The following is a 20348-nucleotide window of genomic DNA, read 5'->3' as shown; positions in this document are numbered from 1 at the left end:
CTTCAGTAACTGTAACTAACAATTAACTTGGTCTGTACTGGTTTTTAATTCCTACACCTTCCAGCTTTGTTAAACACAGCTGGTCAACATTCCCTTTTATTATATGCTAAGCGGTATTTAATTTTCTTGATTGAGTCAGTCAGGATTTGTAGATGTATTGCAGAAGGCTTTTTCCTGGCAAGTGACTAATTCAAAAATTATTACACTTAAAAATTTACAAGGCACGGACTCTGTGTAGAATATGGCGTTAGGCCTTTGGAGGTGGACTTATAACGTGTAGATAAGTTGAAATACCTGTGATTGTAGAGCTTGCAGTCTAGAACAAAAGTATTTTTTCTACTTTAATATTTTTTCCCTCTAATTTAATGTAAAAATAATTTTTAACATTCATTTTAAAAAAAATTTTGAGTTCTACTGTTTACATTCCTGCATGGAAAGATGATATTTGTAACTCATGAGACCTTTGTTAGTATTAGGGTAGTTGGAGGGAAAAAATTATATGTATGTATGTATGTATGTATATATATAGATAGATAGATACAGGGCATAAGGCGAGTTGAAGATGAAGAGGTGATATCTGGAGAATAAAATTAAGGGGTGAGAGGATTATACTAGGAGAAGGAGAAAGGGAAAGGTAGAATGTGGTAAATTATCTCACATAAAACAGACAAGAAAAGGCTTTTACAGTGGAGGGGAAACGGGGGAAAGTGAGAGGGAATGAATGAATCTTATTCTCATAGGATTTGGCTTAAGGAGTGAATAACATACACACTCAGTTGGGTATGGGAAATCTTTCTTACCCTACAGCAAAATGGGGGGGAACAGGACAAGAGAGCAGGGGGATGATAGAGGGGAGGGCAGATTGGGGGAGGGGGTCATCAGAAGCAAACACTTCTGAGGAGGGAGAGGGTCTAAAGAGAGACTAGAATAAATGGGCGGTGGGATAGATGAAGGGAAATATACTTAGTTTTTCACAACATGACTACTGTGGAAGTGTTTTGCATGACTACAAAAAATTTTTTTAAAAAAGTTCTACCTTTTGCAAAAAAAAAAAAAAAATTGAGTTCTAAATTCTCTCCTTCCCTTTCCCATCCCGTCCCTGAGGCAGTAAGCAATTATGAACTAGATTATACGTGTACAATCATAGAACAAGGGTTCTTAACCATTTTCCTGAGCCATGTACCCTTTTTGACAGTCTAGTGAAAGTTATAGACCTCTCTTCAGAATAAATTTTTTTTAATTTCACAATTGAAGGAAATGATTATTTTCTTTTTAAAAACATATTGTTTCAATAAATATTTCCCAATTACATATAAGAACTTTTGACATTCATTTTTTAAAATTTCTAGTTCTCATTTCTCTCCTCTCCCATCGCTCCCCCAGGTACCTTAAGAAAGCAAGCATATGATACTGATTACGCATGTGAAAGTATGCAAAACATGTTAGCCATGTTGCAAAAAAAAAAACCAAAAAAAAAAACACCAGGCAAAAAAAAGAAAGTAACAAAGTATGCTTCAATTTGCACCCAGAGATCATCAGTTGTCTCTCTGGAGGTGGATAGCATTTTTCATCATGAATCCTTTGGTATTGTCCCAGATCACTGTCTTGATCAGAGTAACTAAGTCTTTCACAGTTAGCTGTTACTGTGTACAACACTCCTGGTTCTGGTCACTTCACCTCGAATCAGTTCATATAAGTCTTCTCAGGTTTTTCTGAAGCCATCCTGCTAGTCAAAATGCTCATTTTCAATTAGAGGCTAGTGTTGATTTTTTTTTTGTGTGTGTGTTTTCCATATCCCAGTTCATAGACCTCCTAAAATCTGTCCCTGGATGCCCCAGGTTAAGAACCCCTGATCTAATAGAACAATTGTGCTAAATCAGTAGAGGGCTGCAAGATAGAGCATCTGGTTGGTAAGTAAAGCAAACAGCTGAAAAATGAAGAGGCAGCCAGTCCTATCCTCTTGGTTTTTTGTCATTCTTTGGTCTCCAGTCACTTGTTTTCCTGAGGGCCTACTAGTAGGCAAATAGATCTTCAGGTGACAACCTGTTGTCAAAAACATCACTGCCACTTCCCAGCCCCAGAGAGGAGAGCTGCCCAGGTAACGTGGGATGACCACCTGGGCTTGGAAAGAGTGATGAAAGGTGGGCTTGGTCCTACGTCTTTGGTCTCTCCTCCCTCACCACGACTAGGGAGGGTCTGTGAAACACTTAACCGTGAAGACATAATGTCTCCACTCATTGTCTTTCTCTCCACAGTGCTGCCTTCCTCCTGGTTGCCGCAGGATGTCTCCCCTTTTATGACTCAGAAGTAAGTGCTGACCAATAAACTAGTTTTTTTTCTTCATGTCATCCATGCTCTGAATTATGAATAATAACAATAGATAGTATTTATGTGGTGGTTGTAGGTCTGCAAAGTACTTTGCTCATATTAAATAACTTGATTTTCGCACTCTGTGAGGCAGATTCTATTATTATTCCCATTTTACAGATGAGGAAACTGAGGCAAACAGCAGTGAAGTGACTTACCCAGGGTCACACAGCTAATAAGGGTCTGAGGTTGGATTTGAACTCAGGTCTTCTAGTATCACCTAGCTGCCTGCAAGTTACCTGAAGGTATAACCAGGATTTCACTTTTTACCCCACACTCCATGTGTATTGGGATTATTTCATCCTTTGTATTCATATCCCCTGGAGAAGGAAATGGCAAACCACTTCAATATCTTTCCTAAGAAAACCCCAAATAGGGTCACGAAGACTGAAACAACAGAACAACAAAAATATGTATCCCCAGTGCCTGGCACATATAGTATAGTAGGTATTTAATGGAAGTTAATTAATTGGAATAGCTCAAGCTTGTAGAGTTCTGACAAATAAAGTGGAAAGAGCATTAGACCTAGAGTCAGAGGGCACGTTTTTGAATCCCAGAGGTTTTACTTACTAGATGCAGGCTTGTGGACAAATCCTTTCTTCTCTCCATGTTTGAGTTTGCTTATTTGTAAAACAGGAATGATAATATCATATTACAATCCCTGTAGGCTTGTAGTGCAGAAAGTACTTTGTAAACTTTATATACCATATACATCTATGTACATGTTGGTTACTATTGTTGTTTTAAAAAACATCATTAGACCTAGAGTCAGAGGGCATGTTTTTGAGTCCCAGAGGTTTTACTTACTAGATGCAGGCTTGTGGACAAATCCTTTCATCTCTCCATGTTTGAGGTTGCTTATTTGTAAAACAAGAATGATAATATCGTATTACAATCCCTGTAGGCTTGTAGTGCAGAAAGTACTTTGTAAACTTTATATACTATATACATCTATGTACATGTTGGTTACTATTGTTGTTTTAAAAAACATCAGGTTTGCATTAAAAAAAAAACCCAAACAAAACAGTTCCAGACTTCCCACGTTTTTTCCTGTCCTTTTCCTGTCTACCAGTGTTATAGCAATCTGATTACAAGGAGCTTGATTGTTACCTGCTGTACTAGTAGGTGCCCAGGAGTGAGTAAATCAGAGGGTCATACAGGGAGAGCTTGGAGACACCTTTAAAAGTAATTTTTTCTCTCTTTTTACACATGAAAAGACAGAGCCCCAGCATGCTGAAGTGAAGGCTAAAATTCGCACAGGTAGCCAATTACCGAGCTGTGATTTGACCATAGGTTTTCTGCTTCTAAAACAGGTGTTGCTTCCACCGTAGAACACTGAGTTTTTAATTGAAGCCGTCTGAGACTGGATCAAGTTGTGTCCTCCCCCCATCTCCCTCCCAGCTATGTGCACCTGGCCTAACTTTGCTCAGCTCTGGTAACCCCTGGTTGACTTTTGGAAGGATTTTCACTTTATCTGCTACCCTAAGAGCAAAAAACAGAGCTCCAGTGCAGAAGCCCAGTAGAGGTACTGTTTTACAGGCAAACACACCAACTATGCCATTTCTTGTGTAGGAGACACAGGAGGACTTCTAGCACCTCTCTCACTAGCAGGTTTACTTTTGATCCGGTCAGACAGCAAGACAGGAATGGAGTCATAATAAGGGGTTAAATAAGCTTATTTTATTCTAGTCTAGTCTTCTTAAAGGGAGTTTGCTGACAATGGGAGCACCAGCTCCTACAGTATTCCCTAACAACCCTTCTCAAAGGGGCTGGCGTGAAGGGGGCAACTACCCCTCCATCTTGATGGGGTCAATTGAGACAGCACAACTTGTGCTCTCCCCTAAATCCCCCAAGCCTTGATGGGGGCCGATGTAGGCATGCGCAGCATTCAGCCTGCACATCGGCCCCTACGTGGTCCACAGTCGCTGACCAGTGCCCACTTGCTTTATAGGTCAACAGACAAAGAAGGCATATTGCCAGGAATAGCCTCACAATTTTACATTACTTCATCCCTACATCTACTGTGACTGCATAATAGAAACTATTTTCAACCATGATCGTGAGAACTCGTATTTAACACCTGGAAACTGGAGATTGTTACGGCTATGGATCCTGGAAAGAAAACTCTAAGAAAGAATAACAAAAACCCAGCTTACACACACTAAAATTCACCTTACTCACAGGCATCTACATGGGTCAGTGGATGGAGCACTGGCCTGGAAGTAGGAAGTTGTTCAGTTGTGTCCAACTCTTTGTGATCCCATGGAGCATAGCACAACAGCATTGTCCCTGGGGTTTTCTTGGTCATTTCCTTCTCCAGTTCATTCTACCGATGAGGAAACTAAAGCAGACAGAGATGAAATGATTTGTCCAAGGTCACACAGCTAGTAAGAATCTGAGGTTGGATTTGAACTCAGGTCTTCCTGACTCTAGGCCCAGCACTTTACTGAGCCATCTAACTGCCTCCACTTAGGAAGATCTACCTCCCAGGGTCGTTGTGAGTATCAAATGAGATTATAATCATAAAGCACTTAGCATAATTCCTGGCATATAGTAAGTGCTATACGAATGTTAGCCATTATTATTATAATTATTGTTGTTATTATCATATGGTGTAATGGATATAGTGCTAAATCTGGAGTCAGGAAAACTTGAGTTCAAATCTTGCCTCAGACACTTAATAGTTATGTGATCTTGGGCATGTCACTTAATCACTGTCTGCCTCAGTTTTTTCAACTGTAAAATAGGGATAATAACACCCACCTCCTAGGAGTTGTCAGGATTAAATGAGATAATGTTTGTAAAATGTGTGGCATATAGTAGGCACTATATATGTTATTATGCTGTTATTATTACTATTATTATATCTCACTGTTGAGTTTTTTGAGTAAAACATATACTCAAATGGTTTCTTCTTATACACGAGATATTGCTTAACTTACTGGTTATGCCCAGTCCCCCTTTTTAGCAGCATTGTAAAGCCTTGGGTGACAATCTTAGGTTTTTCCCTCCTAGGGTGAGGGGCTCTGAAAGCTGATCTCCTGAGAGAAGGAGGCAGCATATTTCTTCCTTCCCCCTAATCCCATGTAAGGTAAAAGCTCCAAATTGAACTCTCTCAGGGAGATGCTACCCAGTAATTTGACTGTAGCAATATATAATACTTTAATCTCTTTTGAAACCGGGACTGTTTCTGCTTTCTCTCTTTCTCTTTTTCCCTTCCTGGGGTGGGGATTTCTGCAGGTGCTCTGATTCCTAGGCAACCCACCTTCAGCTGCTACCATTGTGCAAGTCTGGTCTAAAGGAGCTTCCCTGGGTTTAGTGGATTAGCAGACGGCGCAAAGCTGGGAGGGAGGGCTAATGGATGACAGGAAGGATCCAGAAAGCTTTTGATGGGCCAGAAGATTGGACTGAATCTAAGATGGTACATGGGATAGAGTACCGGATCAAGGGTCAGGAAGACCTGAGTTCAAATGTGGCTAGCTGTGTGACCCTGGATGAGTCATTGTATTTGTTTGCCTCAGTTTCCTCATCTATAAAATGGGGGTCATAATAGCACCTACCTTCTAGAGTTGTCGTGAAGATCACTGAGATTATAATTGTAGAGTGCTGCACACAGGCACTATATACATGTTAGCTATTATTAAATTCAATAGAAATAAATGTAAAATATTATACTTGGGTTAAAAAAAAAAAACTTCACAGGAGCAAGAGAGGGGTGGCCTGGTGGGTAAGCAGCTGTTTTGAAGAAGAGATAAGAGTTTTACTGAACTGTCTGACCAGTATGAGTCAGCATTGGGATGTGGCATTCATAAGAAGCTAATATGATCTTGGTGTTCAGAGGTAAATCATCCAGAAATAAGAAGTGCTAATCCCTCTGTTCTCTGCCCTGATCGGACCCCTTCTGGGTTGCTGTTTTCAAAGACGTTGATAAACAGGAAAGCATCCAGAGGAGGGCAAAGAAGATGGTGAAAGGCTTTGAGTCTGTATTATATAAAGATTAATTGGGGCAGCTAGGTGGCATAGTGGATAGAGCACTGGCCCTGAAGTCAGGAGGACCTGAGTTCAAATGTGGCCTCAGACCAAACACGTGACACTTGACACTTACTAGCAGTGTGACCCTAGGCCAGTCACTTAACCCCAATTGCCTAAAAATTAAAAATTAAAAAAAAAACTTAAAAAAAAGATTAGTTGAAGGATATTTAACTTGAAGAAGAGAAGACATAGGTGGTGGGGGGAGAAGGGGCAAGGGTAACATGATAGTTATATTCAGGTATTTGAAGGGCTGTCACGTGGAAAGATTTCTGTTTGGATTCTGAGGGCAGAACCAGAAACAATTCATCGAAGTTGCAAAGGGAGCAGTTTAGGCTTGAGGTCAGAAAAAGTTTCCTAATAATTAGAACTATCCAAAAGTAAAATAGGCTACAATGAGATTTTCATGCAGCGACTGTATGGCCCCTTGTTGGGTATGTTATCAGGGGTATTTCTTTCATATACAGAGTGTCCCCAAAATCTTTTTTTTTTGTCTAGGTAATGGGGTTAAGTGACTTGCCCAGGGTCACACAGCTAGTAAGTGTTATGTGTCTGAGGCCAGATTTGAACTCAGGTCCTCCTGAATCCAGGGTCGGTGCTCTATCCACTGTATCGCCAAGCTGCCCCGTCCCCAAAATCTTAATGATTCCCTCAGGTTGAAAGTACATTAGAAATTTTGGGACACCAAAGATGGACTATAAGTATAGGATGGACTAGATCAGAAGTATCAAATATGTAAGCCAGTGGAACCAGATTAAAATGTAATTGGGAAACATTTAACAAAATAAATAAAAGTACAATAGAACATTGATAATGGTAATATGTGGCTTTCTAAGTCACTATGCAGCTGCTGGGTTCCTTATGTATTGTTTAGCAGTTCCTCCATTTCTATTTGAATTTGACACCCCTGCAACAAGCCTTTTTGCAACACAAATTCTGTGATTCTGTGATTCATAGAGACGTTATGATAATCCTTTCAACCAACTACTTTGAAAGGCAGCTATGTGACATAATGGTTCAAGTGATGGGACCTCGAGTCAAGAAAACCTGAGTTCAAATCCAGCCTCAGACATTTATTTAATAGCTTTGTGACCCTGGGCAAGTCACTTAGCCTCTGTTTGCCTCAGCTTCCTTAAATGTAAAGCAGAGATAGTAGCAGCACATACTTCAACAATTGTTGTAAGGATCAAAGGAGATCATATTTCATTCAAATAAGATACATTTTCAAGTAAAGAAGGGGAAATGGGCAGGGAGAGCCATTGAGATTTTTTTTTTTGGTGTTCTCCTGGGTATATGGCCCAAAGTGACCCAGGGGAGATGTCCAACTGCATTTAGCACAGTATTTACTTAGCACATAGTAGGTGTTTATTATATTCCCCCTTTCCTTCAACTAGGATGAGAGACCTAGTGGCTGAAACATCCAGCTTTGAAGTTATGTTTTGAAGTATGCTGTCCTGAAAGACTTCCCTTACTGACAACCCACTAGAAGGTTAAACGGGTCTCTAAGGGTTCATCAGCCTTGGCCACCCTTATTACTGGAGCATGCCAAGCATTCTGTAGTCACCACTGTGCTTGCTGCCTTGTGGCTCCAGTACATGGTGTATGTCTATTTCTGCCTAAAATAATTCATTTATTTGTCATTTGTTACAGTTTGATCAAGCTGGGTATTTCTGGGCTGCCGTTCACTTGTTCTGTGTAGGTAAGTTAAAAAGCATGCCAGGAAAAAATAATGAAGACTTTGATAATAGGGAAACATTTAAGATTTGGAAGAGAGGAGGAAAGAAGGAAGGAACAGCTTTGAGGATGGAGTCAGATCCTGCTCATTCTTCATATCAAAGACTGGAACACACCTAATTGTTGGCGGAGGTGTGGACAAGAGGACGAGCAGACTCCAGACACCAAAGTGGAGTTGGATTGAGTCAGAATTCACTGGTGGTTTTCTGAATTGCTTTGGCTTCTTTGGAATTTTCCCTCAATTATATCAGTCCCGACTACCTCTTCCTGTCATTCATGGAAAACTTTAATTAAGATATTGTGACTTAAGATTTACTTCCCCAGACCAATTTATGGAATGTTGGCAAGTCTTTCCTCAAAATCCTGGGAATACACACAAAGGTTTATGTCAAGGTCATTTTCTTTCAATTACATACCAGAAAATTCCAGAGTGGGTTAAATAAAGGGCTTATTTAATTTTTTTTTTTTTTTTGCTTATGTCATGTTGTGAGACATTGTGTTGTGAGAGAACATGCTACTCTGACTTAGTTACCCTCTGTTCAGAATCTGAATGGTGCTGTGTGTTTCTGTTTACCATAGCTAATGTATACGAGGGGAAGTTCAGCTTTTGTTGGCCATTGTACTAGTGAATGACTAACCCTTCCCTGTTTAGTATTCTCTGTGAGTTGGTTTATGTGTTGGAATGCAGTAGCATAGATTGTGACATCTTTCTTGAAGACCTTCAGAAACAGGATAGGTGCCCTTCTGTCTGGCCATAGTACGGTCTCAGTTGGACATTGCTCTGAAGTCCCTTGAGAGCTCCTTCCAGCCCTTTGCTTATCTGATTCAATGACAGTGAGTTTAGTTTATTTACCAGAATGAGCATATATCAGTAGCATGTTTTATTTCATTTACAGGGTCTTACAAAATACTTCACAAGGCCCAGAAATCCAACATGTTAAGGTAAATTTTAAAAGTTTTTTGTAATGTTTTTGTTTTGTTTTTGTTTTTTTGGTTAAAGAAAAGGAATGAGCTACTCACATAGCTAGAGACCTATCAACTTGGGAACTTGGAGCTCTGCTGCATAGGAGAGTGACAGATTTAGATTCCAAAGGCTATTCTCCTCTCTCTCATTGCCATCTGAAATTTTGTAGTCCTAGTTGTCTTCATTCATACCCACGTGTACAATTTTTCTAAGCCACTCAACTGTCAGCTTTAGGTCCTGAACTTACCTCTAGCCTATAGAGGCAGCAAGTTGTTCCCGTGGTTTTTCAGTTTGAATCTGGACAGACACAGAAAGAAGCCTATATCAGCTCTGTTCTCTGGATACAGTGAAACCTTTGGTATACCGGGTGAGGTTGATCTAATTAGTCACTTTTTTGTCAGTTTGGTTAAATGAGGGAATGAGAGGATACCTAATTCAGAGTTTTGTTGAGAGCCACCTTGAATGGTTATTCCTGGAACAACCTAAAGAAACATACTTCTTACAGATTTTCTTTTAAATTAAACTCTCCCAGATGAGCATGAGGTAGCTTCTGTATCTCAAGGAGTTTGATGTCACTACTTAGGTCACACGTTCTTTGGACCATATTCCCAGGAAATCCCCCCCAAAATTTTTTTTAAAAAATTGATTGCTGTTTTATATGATCTCTGTGGCTCCCCCTGCCCAAGTTTCCCCTTCTTCATGTGAAAATGTATCTGTTTTGAATGAAACAAACAAACAAAATTCTTGAAAATTCAGGTGAAAGGCAGTGTGACATAATGGATGGAGAACCAGTCCTGGAGTCAGGATGACTTTTGTCTTGTCACCTGCCTCTGAAACATACTTGTTGGGTGATACTGATCAAGTTATTCAATCTCTCAGTGCCCAAGCAACTCTCTCTAAATTACAGAACATATGGCCAACTGCATTGGTGGGGAGGGAGTTTCCTTGCTGGAAATTTACTACACTGATGTTAAAAAGAAATCCAGGTGCTGGTTTGCATTTAAAGTACCCTTACTGCTGCTTCTTGTTCTTTTGTAACAATATGCCGTTAAGTAATGCCTTAGTAGAGAACTGTGAATATTTTTTATTTGCAAAACAACTGACCGTTTTTTCCCCCTTTTCTACCTCTCTAATTCCCTAGTGACATCGACCAGCAGTACCTAAACTACATATTTAGGTAAAATTACTAACCTCATCATCTTTTTGGTATTGTTTCTTTAACTCATTTCAAAAACATTTTCTAGTCACATTTTGAACAGAATACACTTTGAGTCACTGTCCCTCCTTACCAGATTGGTTCAAAGAAATTAATTAACTGTGAGCAGGACAGAAATTAAAATTATTTAGTAGGAGAGCAGGTTAATGTGTATGGCTTTTTTCTAGCTGGAAAGTCACGTCTCCCATTGTCCACTGTAGGCTTCAGCATAAGAAGCCAAGTTAGCTAGGTTTAGGGAAATCTAGGAAGGTTTAAATACAGCCACACTGAGGTAATAACAGAGTCAACTTGGAGATGAGCCTTTTGTCCATTGGATCATCCATTATTTCTGGAGTGAACAACCTTGCTTCCAGCATTCAAAGAGAACTGTTTTTCTCATTTTGAGGTCCCTAATGCTCAGCTAAATATTTATATTGAAAAATGCCTTTTAAACAGCAGGCTTTGCTGCAGGCATGGATGAGAGCTTCTATTGTGCCAAATAGGAGACTTGCATCTGGTCCACCTTGCCTGAATGTTGTAGTGAAAGTCTTTTCATGGAACTTGTCTAAAAACTCAGAATTTTTTTTTTGTTTTGCTTTTAAAATGCTTCCATGGCATTGTACCATTTCAGGCAAAACTTCTAACCAGATCAAACATCAAAGGAATGAAGGATATGGAAAAGCGAAGATTTAGAGCTTTTTTGACCTATAGCTAATTTTCCTGTGCTCTCTTCCCTGGTCCTACCCATTCCTTTATTTTATTATGTGTATATTTATTGCCTGTGAGCCTGATGCTTGCGGCTTCCTGGCTGAGACTAGGGGTCAGCCAACTCAAGCCAAAATCCCATTGCCAAGTCTTTTCTTTCAGCACCAGTGATGAAAATGTGTGAATCAATACTGGGGGCACTGGTTGGCTTCTTGCTGGCATTGGAAACACAGAGGAATGAGCATCCAGAGCTTTCCATTATGCTTGGATTTATGGGTCATCTGTGCTTTTGTGTTGCCAACTCAAAGCATTGCCTGCCAAGGCAGAGAAGTTGGTTTGAGCTCTCAATTTTTTAGTGAGAGACAAGTGGTGAGAAGTTTCTGAAACTTTAGTCCAGCAACCTCCCCCATTTTTTGAGGGAATATTTATTTCCTGGATTTTTCTGTTTAGTGATTCTGAGCACAGCAGTAAGATACTAGAGGGAAATGGGTGTTGCTTAATTGGATAAGGGCATGAAAAAGATGTAGAGAAGAAAGGATGGAGGGGAAGAAGGAAGAGAAGAGTATACATGTAGCAAGAGGTGAATGTAACCACTTAAAGGGAGTAGTTTTGGCCTTTTCTTTCTTCTGGGTTCACAGCTGTGTTATGTGGTAAAAGTAATGTGGGGAAGCAACATAGGGAAGTGGCTAAAGGGCTGGCCTTGGAGACAGGAAGAACTGTATTCAAATCCTGGCTTTGTTACATATTATCTATATGACTGTGGATCATATCTATATGACTGTGGCTCTCCATCTGCATTGGTGGAGGGAGTTTCAGCATTAGGAGCTCCTCAAATCAACGAAATCACAAGTCTGTCTCCCTCCCTAAAACAAAATTTTAAAAGCTTAACCTTGGTTTTTAGGAACCTTTAATTAATTGGCATTTAATAATGACTCTGGGAAATTCTGGTGTCCTGTTACTTCCAGACTCACACTTAATCTGGGTTTTTCTAGGATGCTTCTGGCCTCATTTAGTCTATAGCTGTTTAAATGGGAGGACAATTTTCCAGGGGCTCTGAATCAGAGAATTTTAGAGCTTAATGATCATTCAGCCCAAACCCTTTATTTTACAGATGAGGTTTCTTTGAAATGGTGGTGTTTTAAAGCCCCAAAGGAAACGTAGGAATTCTCTCCTGGGTATGACAAATAGATTTGGATAGAGCTGAAGGAAGATTTATTGGGTGTAGCATGGGGAGAGTTTATTGTTTGGTGTGTGGAGAAGAAATGGGTGCCATATTCTGGTGTGTTATTTTTTCCAAATTAGCACATTATTTAATCCTATCATTCCATGGCTGTAGCTATTGTATATAATTTCAAATTATAGACTTCAAAGAGATTTCTGCCAAGAATGTACATGCTTGCAATGACTAGAATAACCAGAAATTTAGTTCTGGTAAAATTCCAGTGGTAGCTAGTGGACCGACTCTTTCACCAAGCTCTTTCATCTGACTTTGGGCTCCTGGCTCAGTAACCCCTAGTTTCTAGGGGCTACTTCTTAAAGTTTATTTCCTTCTCCTTTGGTACCTTTTTTCTCCAACTATCCTACAGTGGGAGTAATAGCACTGCAAATACCACCATAGTTCCTCTGTCTCAGTAACTCTAAGGCAAAGTTGAGCTGGTCTGATGCAGCACGTCATTCTTTAGCTTGGATTTTGCCCTCTTTCCATCCAATTTGGCAGAAATAGTATCTTCATGTGGCCTCTGCCCCTACTGGATACCCTAGCCAGACCTCACCCCCTCTTTTCTCTGCCCCTAGCCCCCAAGTAGAGAAGTATATGTTTAGGACTTTCCACACCTTCAGTTCAGTTCAATCCACATTGTTTTTTAAAGATAGTACTATGTTTAAGGCACTGTGGTAGGTGCTGGGAACATGCCATCCAAGTTTACTTGTCTGATGTTTCAGTTCCTTTGAGTCATGATTGATAGCAGCTACCTCATTTTATAAAGTAATCCATGCTCATGTTTTACCTCTCCAAATGAACATCTTTATGTATGAAGGGAACACAATGCCATAAGCCAAAGAACCAATTATAATGATGAGTATTTCCTCCACCTATTGGTCTCCTGATCTCAGAACCTAGAACTCAGGCTAGCATGATTAGAAATGTAGTGAAGTATATTTTTGTGGGAAGGCTTGGTTACTTAACTACTTCATGTAAAATTGCTTCTCTGAAATAGTGCATTCCAAGTTCTAAATAAGGATCTTTAACAGAAACTTTCAGAAAAATAAAATAAAAACAAACTGTCCAGAATGAAGAGATTCACGTACATTTTTTTCTGATCTTCTTTGTACATGGAAATGTTCGTGCTTATTGATATTGATCAAATTCATAATAAAAAAAAGAAAATTGAAACATAACTCACTAGTAAATTGGGGACCCCCTGTTTAGCTTTCTAACACTGGGATTGGACAATATGGTTTCTTCCAGTTCCGTAGTTCAGCAATAATGGCCGCTATGAGGTTGGCTTCTTGGTTACAGCATCATGTTGTACTGCAATGGGTTAGTTGGGTATTCTCTTAAGAGGGACTGAGAAAAATAACAGCACTGAGTCCAGCCAGGAAACTTAGGAATAGGGAGTAGAACTCGAGATCTAGGGCAAGTGGTAAGTGGATTTGCACATCAAAATAAGATTGCTTAAGTTTTTCATCTCTTTCAGTAAATGGGAAGAAGGTAAAGTATGTTTAGGCAAAATGATGGTGTGTCAAGGCAAGTTAACAAGCATTTAATAAGCTCATACTGTGTAAGCCATAGAATGTAATATATAGTTAATAAAAATTTGTTATCTTGGAGAATTTGCTTTGGAAAAAACTTTGCTACCTGATAGAATAAGTTAAAAAATTTCTTTCACTTACTGAATTCATATGTAACACCTTGTTGTCTTTTTTAGCATGGTCCTGTTGGCCTTTGCATCTCATCCCACAGGTGAGATTAAAACTATAAATTTCTTGATGTAACTTTATGTATTCCTTGATGTTCTTTATGGACAGATGTACTGCACTGGGGCAGACTTGTGGTCCTGAGTCCTTGACTGGAGGTTTGGTTCTAGTGGGCGGCTCTACTATTGTCTGCCCATGGGACTTGATGCACATCACAGCCATGTTGGATCTCCATTTCTTTCTCTGTAAAATCAGAGGATTGGGCTATATGCCTTCTTCCAGATCTACAGTTTAGCCATAATGGCCACCATGTTGTTTGTTTCTTGCTTGTAGCAGAGTATTGGGCTGATGATGGCATTGGGAAACAGCTTATGGTGATATGATTCCTTTCCTGGATTTCCCAGAATGCCCACAGTGGTTGAGAATTGGAGTAGCATCAGAGCAAAAAATTACACTGTTATTTAGTGTGACCAGTGCTTTAGAGCTCATTAAGACAATCCACATTGTTTACTTGGGGTGACTACCATGCATTTTCTATTCCTGATGTTGAAGCTACGACTGGGCCTGGGGTGGAGAGAAGTACCTCATAGCTTGGATACCAACTCCAGTGTGGCCACAGCATGCTCCATTCTGCCAACCTGCACACTCTGTGGATCTCAAAGAATAAAAGTGATCTCACGTTGCCAGTCAACCTTGGACACAGTCCTGCTGGTGCTCAGTCAGTACATCCATGATCTTCAACATAGTGCAGTGTGTTGACTGCCAAAAAATGTTCACATTAATTGTTAAACCAAATGATCCTTGCTGAAATGGTGCTCATCTCTACATTATGATTGCCAGCCTGTGCTTTTCTGAGCGATGTTTTTTTTGTTTTTTTGTTTTTGTTTGTTTGTTTTGTATTTTTTGAAGGAGGGGTAGGTCTTCACTAGGCCCTTTTCTCTGGGACTCTAACGTGATTGGAGATAAGTCAGCACTATCCTCAGCTATCCTCAGAGGTATTTACAGTACAAAGATATTTTAGCTCCTGCCTTTGAGGTTGATTTGTTTGCTACTTTTGAATATTTAACTGGAAGAAGAAAATCCAGCAAGCCAAAGGGATCCTAGGTGAAAAGGTTTTTTTTAGTGTGAAACTGAGGACAAACCCAGCCAATTCAAAACAATGTGGAACTTCCTGACCCAGGAAAACAGGAAGTGGTTAGATTTTTCTCCATTCTTACTTGCTTATGAAACCAGCTCTCAGTGAGGTTCTTCTTCTCCCCCTCTTGGCCCACCTTCTAGACAATTTGCTGTTCTTGAGCATTTCCTTCCAGGACTGGGCTGGCGAATAAAAAGAGCTGAAACCTAAACTAGTTCATTTTGTAAATTTTTGGCATTTCTGGTGAAAGCATTAGGGCAGGGAGGAGTTTTTTGTAATTGTTTTTTACTATCTTTAGATTTCATTTATTTACACTGTTCTTGTTCCCCTTTACCATGTATAATCTGAAATGAAAGGAGATCCTCCCAGAAAACATGTGAAGTAGGTAAGGCGGGTGGTATTACTCCCATTTTACAGATGAATAAACTTATACAGAGGCTAACTGCCAATTTAGGCCATTTATCTTCCTTAAAGACCTTTCACAGGAGGGCAGCTCTATGGATCATCGGGTTCAATCATAGATTCATGGAGCTGAAACCACTTCACAGATCATTTAGTCCAACTCACTTGAAGGGGAAGTCATGGTTCAGGAGTCCTCTGAAAACTTATGGAAGGAGAGGGGAGTAGAAGCTGCAAATACAGGGCTAGGGAGGCGTTTACTCAGTCTCCCACATACTCAGTGGGACCTGGTTCTGTTTATCTGGGCTTGTGACTGCACCTAAAGTCAGGAAAGGGAGTAAAAACCATGAGTGCAAAAGATGCAACTCTCTTTCCCAATGGACTTCCAACTCTACCTGCTCCACATCTAGATGTGAAGAGCTTGGTGAGGAAATAGGACAGTTACAAGGTAATCAGAGAAGCCATTGTGTAGAAGGTGTGTTTAATCAAGGTCTGAAAGAATCGATGGAATTTTGAAGGACAAAGGTAGTAGCAATCTGTCACCATCATATACCACAACTTGTTCAGCCATTCCCTGGTGTACTGTGGTGTAAGAAAGGATGAGCTTAATGATCTTAAAAAAACATCGAACTTAACCCCAATTGCCTCACAAAGAAAAAAAATGGGAAGACTTACACGAAATAATGAAGAGAGAAATGAACAGAACCAAGAGAGCATTGTATATAGTAACAGCAATAATGTTTTAAGAAGAACTTTGAGCGACCCAGTCGTTTTGACTATTATAAGTACCCAAATTAACTAAAAAGGACATATGAAGAAAGACGCTATCTGCATCCAGAGAAAGAACTGATAAATAGAAGTATAGAATAGTTTTACACACACACACACACACACACACACACACACACACACGTATTGGTGTCTATTGGTAACCATCTTTAGGATGGGAAGGGGGAGGGAAGAAAAAAAGAGGAAAAAAATTTAGTATATAAAAATTATATATATATATTATATGTAAATGGAATAGCAAGTTGTACATAATAGATTTTAATTTTCACGTGCAATCTTTTTTATTATACTATGTTAGGGAAATTCTTATTTTATTCCATAAATTCAAAATAAAATAAATTTAAAAAAAGACAAAAATCAGAGGAGAGGAAGTCATTCCAGATAGAGGGATAGGATTGGGGAAAGCTGCAGAGCCAGGAAATCATATTGTATCTTTGTGTTCAAACAAAGATTAGTCCGGATAGGTTGCAGTATAGTGTTCATATTGGGAAATAATAAGTAGAGAAGACTGGGAAGAAAGATCTTGTATACTGTGGAAGGTCTTGAATTCTAGGAAAAAGTGTGTCTGGATTTTGTTTGATAGGCAATGGTAGTCTGTTGAATGATTTGGAAGCAGAGTGGGACACAATCAAAGAAAGCTTAATTTAACAGGGGTGTGTAGGATCTCTTGGAAGGATAGAGAAGTCCGGGAGTAAGGAGGTTTTTCTATTTGTCTAGGAATGGGGTTAGCAGCAATAGTGGGAATGGAAAGGATGAGATAGATGTCAGAGATCCTCCCAGAAGTTATGTGAAGTAACTAAATCAAGTGGTATTATTCCTATCTTAAAAATGAACAAATTGGTATACACAGGCTAAGTACCAGGACTAGCATCCGTATCTCCTGAATCCCTAGTCTTCTACTTTTACATGTACCATTTTTGAAAGGTAGAGTTTTAAAGTCGTTTCATGTATGTAGATTTCATGCTCATGTCTAATCATGCCACTTAAAGTGAGGTTTATAATTTCCATTATGTTAAATGCTTAATAAAGGAATTCTTATGTTTGTAATTTTAAAGTTTTTCTTGTTTTCTTATTTTTAAAAACTATTTTTTGATCATATTTTCACACCATTTTATGTAATGTCTAAAAGTACTATTTCATTCTATTATGGTGTGTATCTTTCCTTTTTGTGGTAGGCAATATATAGTACTCTGTTTCTTAAATTAATTTTGTTACTTTATTTTTTATTTAATGTAACATTTAAAATTCCTAGAACAATTATAGTACCTCTTGATTATTGTCAATTGATTGATTTTTCATGCGCCTCCAAGTAGTTGCAAAGAGTAGTAACAGAATTCCTTAAAATCTAGATAAGGATATTATTAGCTACCTGTTTGAAGAATTATATCAATTAAGAGCTACACTCTGATACCTCATTATGAAATGAAGATGACTTCAGTTTTCAAGGGCCAGAGGAATATGGGAAAGCCTGGTACATGCCTAGCAATGGACCATGTATGCTCCTGTCATCCACAAACCATCTGAGGTAAGCTCAGAGAAGGTCACAATTAGAAAGTTGGCCACTGGATGCTGTATTTGTCCAGTCTTATCAACTCAAGAGGACTAGCTGTTAAGGTATAGAGGCATTATGATGTGGTGATGAATATCCACACTGGTGAAATCATGAATTCTATCAATTACAAATCACTTTCCAGAAACCAAATATTGTCCATTGATTGAGGAATGAATGGTTAAACAAAATGTGGTCCATGAATGTAATGGAATATTACCGTGCTGTGAGAAGCAATGAATATGATCAATACAGATTCACATGGAAAGACTTACATGAACCGATACAGAGTGAAGTAAGGAAAGCAAAGAAAAGAATATGTAACAATTACCACAACATGAAGAGAAAGAACAAACACCACAGTGTAACCAAAAGTGAATGTTGTTGTTATTCAGTTGTGTCTGACTTTTCATGACCCCATTTGGGGTTTTCTTGGCAGAGATACTGAAGTGGTTGGCCATTTCCATCTCCAGCTCATTTTATAGATGAGAAAACTGAGGCAAACAGCGTTAAGTAACTTGCCCGGGGGTCATATGGCTAGTTAATATCTAAGGCTAGATTTGAACTCAGGAAGATGAGGCTTCCTGACTCCAGACCTGGCACTCTATTTACTGTGCCACCTACCTGCCCCAAATGAAAGTTACAGAATTACAAAGTACAAGAATGGCTTCAAAGAAGAGTAGAGAAAATACTTCTTACTCCTTTGCAAAGATGGGAGGTCCACAAGTGTGAGACTTTGCATTTATTTTCAGATTTTTTTTTGTTGACATATGGATTGTTTTTGCTAATTGTTTTTTTCTCTTCTTTTTTACCCTCTATTTTTCTATTAAACATTATTTTTGGTCATAAGGGATAGCTGTTTAGGAGGAGGGAAGGGGAGAGATACAGGAGGAAATTCAGGCAATGGAAAAACAAAAGATATCAATATATTTTTATTTGTGAAAAAAAATGTTACTTTCCAGGATAGGGATAATTACTAGTTTTATTTTAACTACCTTAAAATTGTTCAAGAATAGTTGTAAGTGCTTGAGAAAGGCACCAGTGTCAGATGTATCTAAAGCCTAACACTGTTAGCCTAGAGAACAGAAAGCTCAAAAGAAACATTATAGTTGTCTTCGAGTGCTTGAAAGGATGTCATTTGGAAGAACGTTTGACTTCTTTTGTTTGGTCTTAGAGGGTGGAACTGGCACCAGTGAGTGGGAGCTGCAAAGAGACAAACTTGGGTTTTGTATAAGGAAAATATTAACACTTAAGAGTCTTCCAGAGTGGAATGGACTGCTTTGGAATGTAAAGGGCTTGTCTTCACTACAAGTTTTCAAGCCAAGGCTGGATATGCTACATGTATTCTATGTGTTGTAGTAGGGATTCTTTTCTCCAATGTGAATTTTGCTAGATGACAGCTGATGCCTCTTCCAACTCAGAAATTCAGTGATTCTTTAATCTTAAGTAAGAAAATTGTCTTAATTTTTTTTGTTCTGCTTCCTGAGCCCTACACATCACTAAGAATGTCAGTCAACTTGCCTGTGATTTATGCTATTTAAAAAAACTAAAACAAGACAGATGCATTTACAGGTTTGATCAGATTGTCAAAGGATTACTGTGTATATGTATTACAATAAATATCTAATCCAAGCTCGTCGATGGAACACTCACAAACTCGTTCTTGTGAATTTTGCTCACAAAGCGAAACTTTATTCAATAAATCTGTCCATCAATCAAAGACTCAGATTTCCTGAGGACCATAGATCTGAAGGCAAGACCCCTCAGAGACGGAAAAATTCCAGATTTGGAAGGAAACACTAAGTTCTTTTTCTCTGGACATATTTGGAAAGGCTTAAAACATTTTTTTAAAACCTCTTGACTTATTGTCTGTGACCGAGTTCAAATTCCATAGAGGGACACAGCCAATATGTGTGAGTATTTCCTATTCCACTAAGTGGAACTAAAAGAATGAACTTACTTCAGTTGAAATAAATGTAGCCTTTGGACCCTGAAGTAAAATGAACACATATTGTTTGTATGTAACTTGTTCCTTCTTTGCACTGTTGGTTAAATGTGAAGACTTTGAAGGATGCCTGTGGAATTTATTCATTACTGAATGTGAGTTGTGTAAGGCAACCTTGTCCCCCTCCTAAAACGCTATTTTGAAAAATGCTCTCCACTCTCCCCCTTTCCATTCTGCACCACATAAGCACTAATAAAACCATTAGATAGCTCTACATAATCAAAGGAATACTCGAGCAGTGAATGACCAGTTGTGTTTCACCGATAACAGCCTCAGAGCAAGTTTGTCCATCGTCTATTTATTTTTCTATCTATTCATTGATTTATTCATTTATCTAATTACTTATTTATCCATTAATTTATCTATTTATCTACTCTTATCCATTTACTTATGCATTCAATCATCTATTTTTCTGTCTATTCATTTATTTAATTACATATTTATTAATTTATGTATTCTTATCCATTTATTTATTGATTCTCATTCATCTTCTTCCTTCTTCTCTTCCTCTCTCCTTTCTTTCTTTCTTTCTTTCTTTCTTTCTTTCTTTCTTTCTTTCTT

At 38.8% G+C, this 20348-nt stretch overlaps 1 protein-coding gene across 3 annotated transcripts in view; it reads left to right on the top strand.

Moving 5' to 3' along the window:
- Positions 1-20348, top strand: part of LOC114054319 (transmembrane protein 241-like) — a 170157-nt gene that overhangs the window by 65406 nt on the left and 84403 nt on the right. For 2 of the 3 annotated variants that reach the window (XM_027877535.1, XM_027877533.1), the window contains 5 exons: positions 2256-2307; positions 8047-8095; positions 9027-9072; positions 10236-10271; positions 13922-13956. In XM_027877535.1, the coding sequence (XP_027733336.1) occupies positions 2256-2307; positions 8047-8095; positions 9027-9072; positions 10236-10271; positions 13922-13956 (218 nt within the window). The remainder of the gene's footprint in view (positions 1-2255; positions 2308-8046; positions 8096-9026; positions 9073-10235; positions 10272-13921; positions 13957-20348) is intronic. The other variant, XM_027877534.1, reaches the window with a different exon arrangement.

Source organism: Vombatus ursinus, unplaced genomic scaffold (genome assembly GCF_900497805.2).
Source record: "Vombatus ursinus unplaced genomic scaffold, bare-nosed wombat genome assembly UNPS02014812.1, whole genome shotgun sequence".
NCBI classification, from domain to species: domain Eukaryota; kingdom Metazoa; phylum Chordata; class Mammalia; order Diprotodontia; family Vombatidae; genus Vombatus; species Vombatus ursinus.
This window is presented reverse-complemented; position numbering and strand designations above follow the sequence as displayed.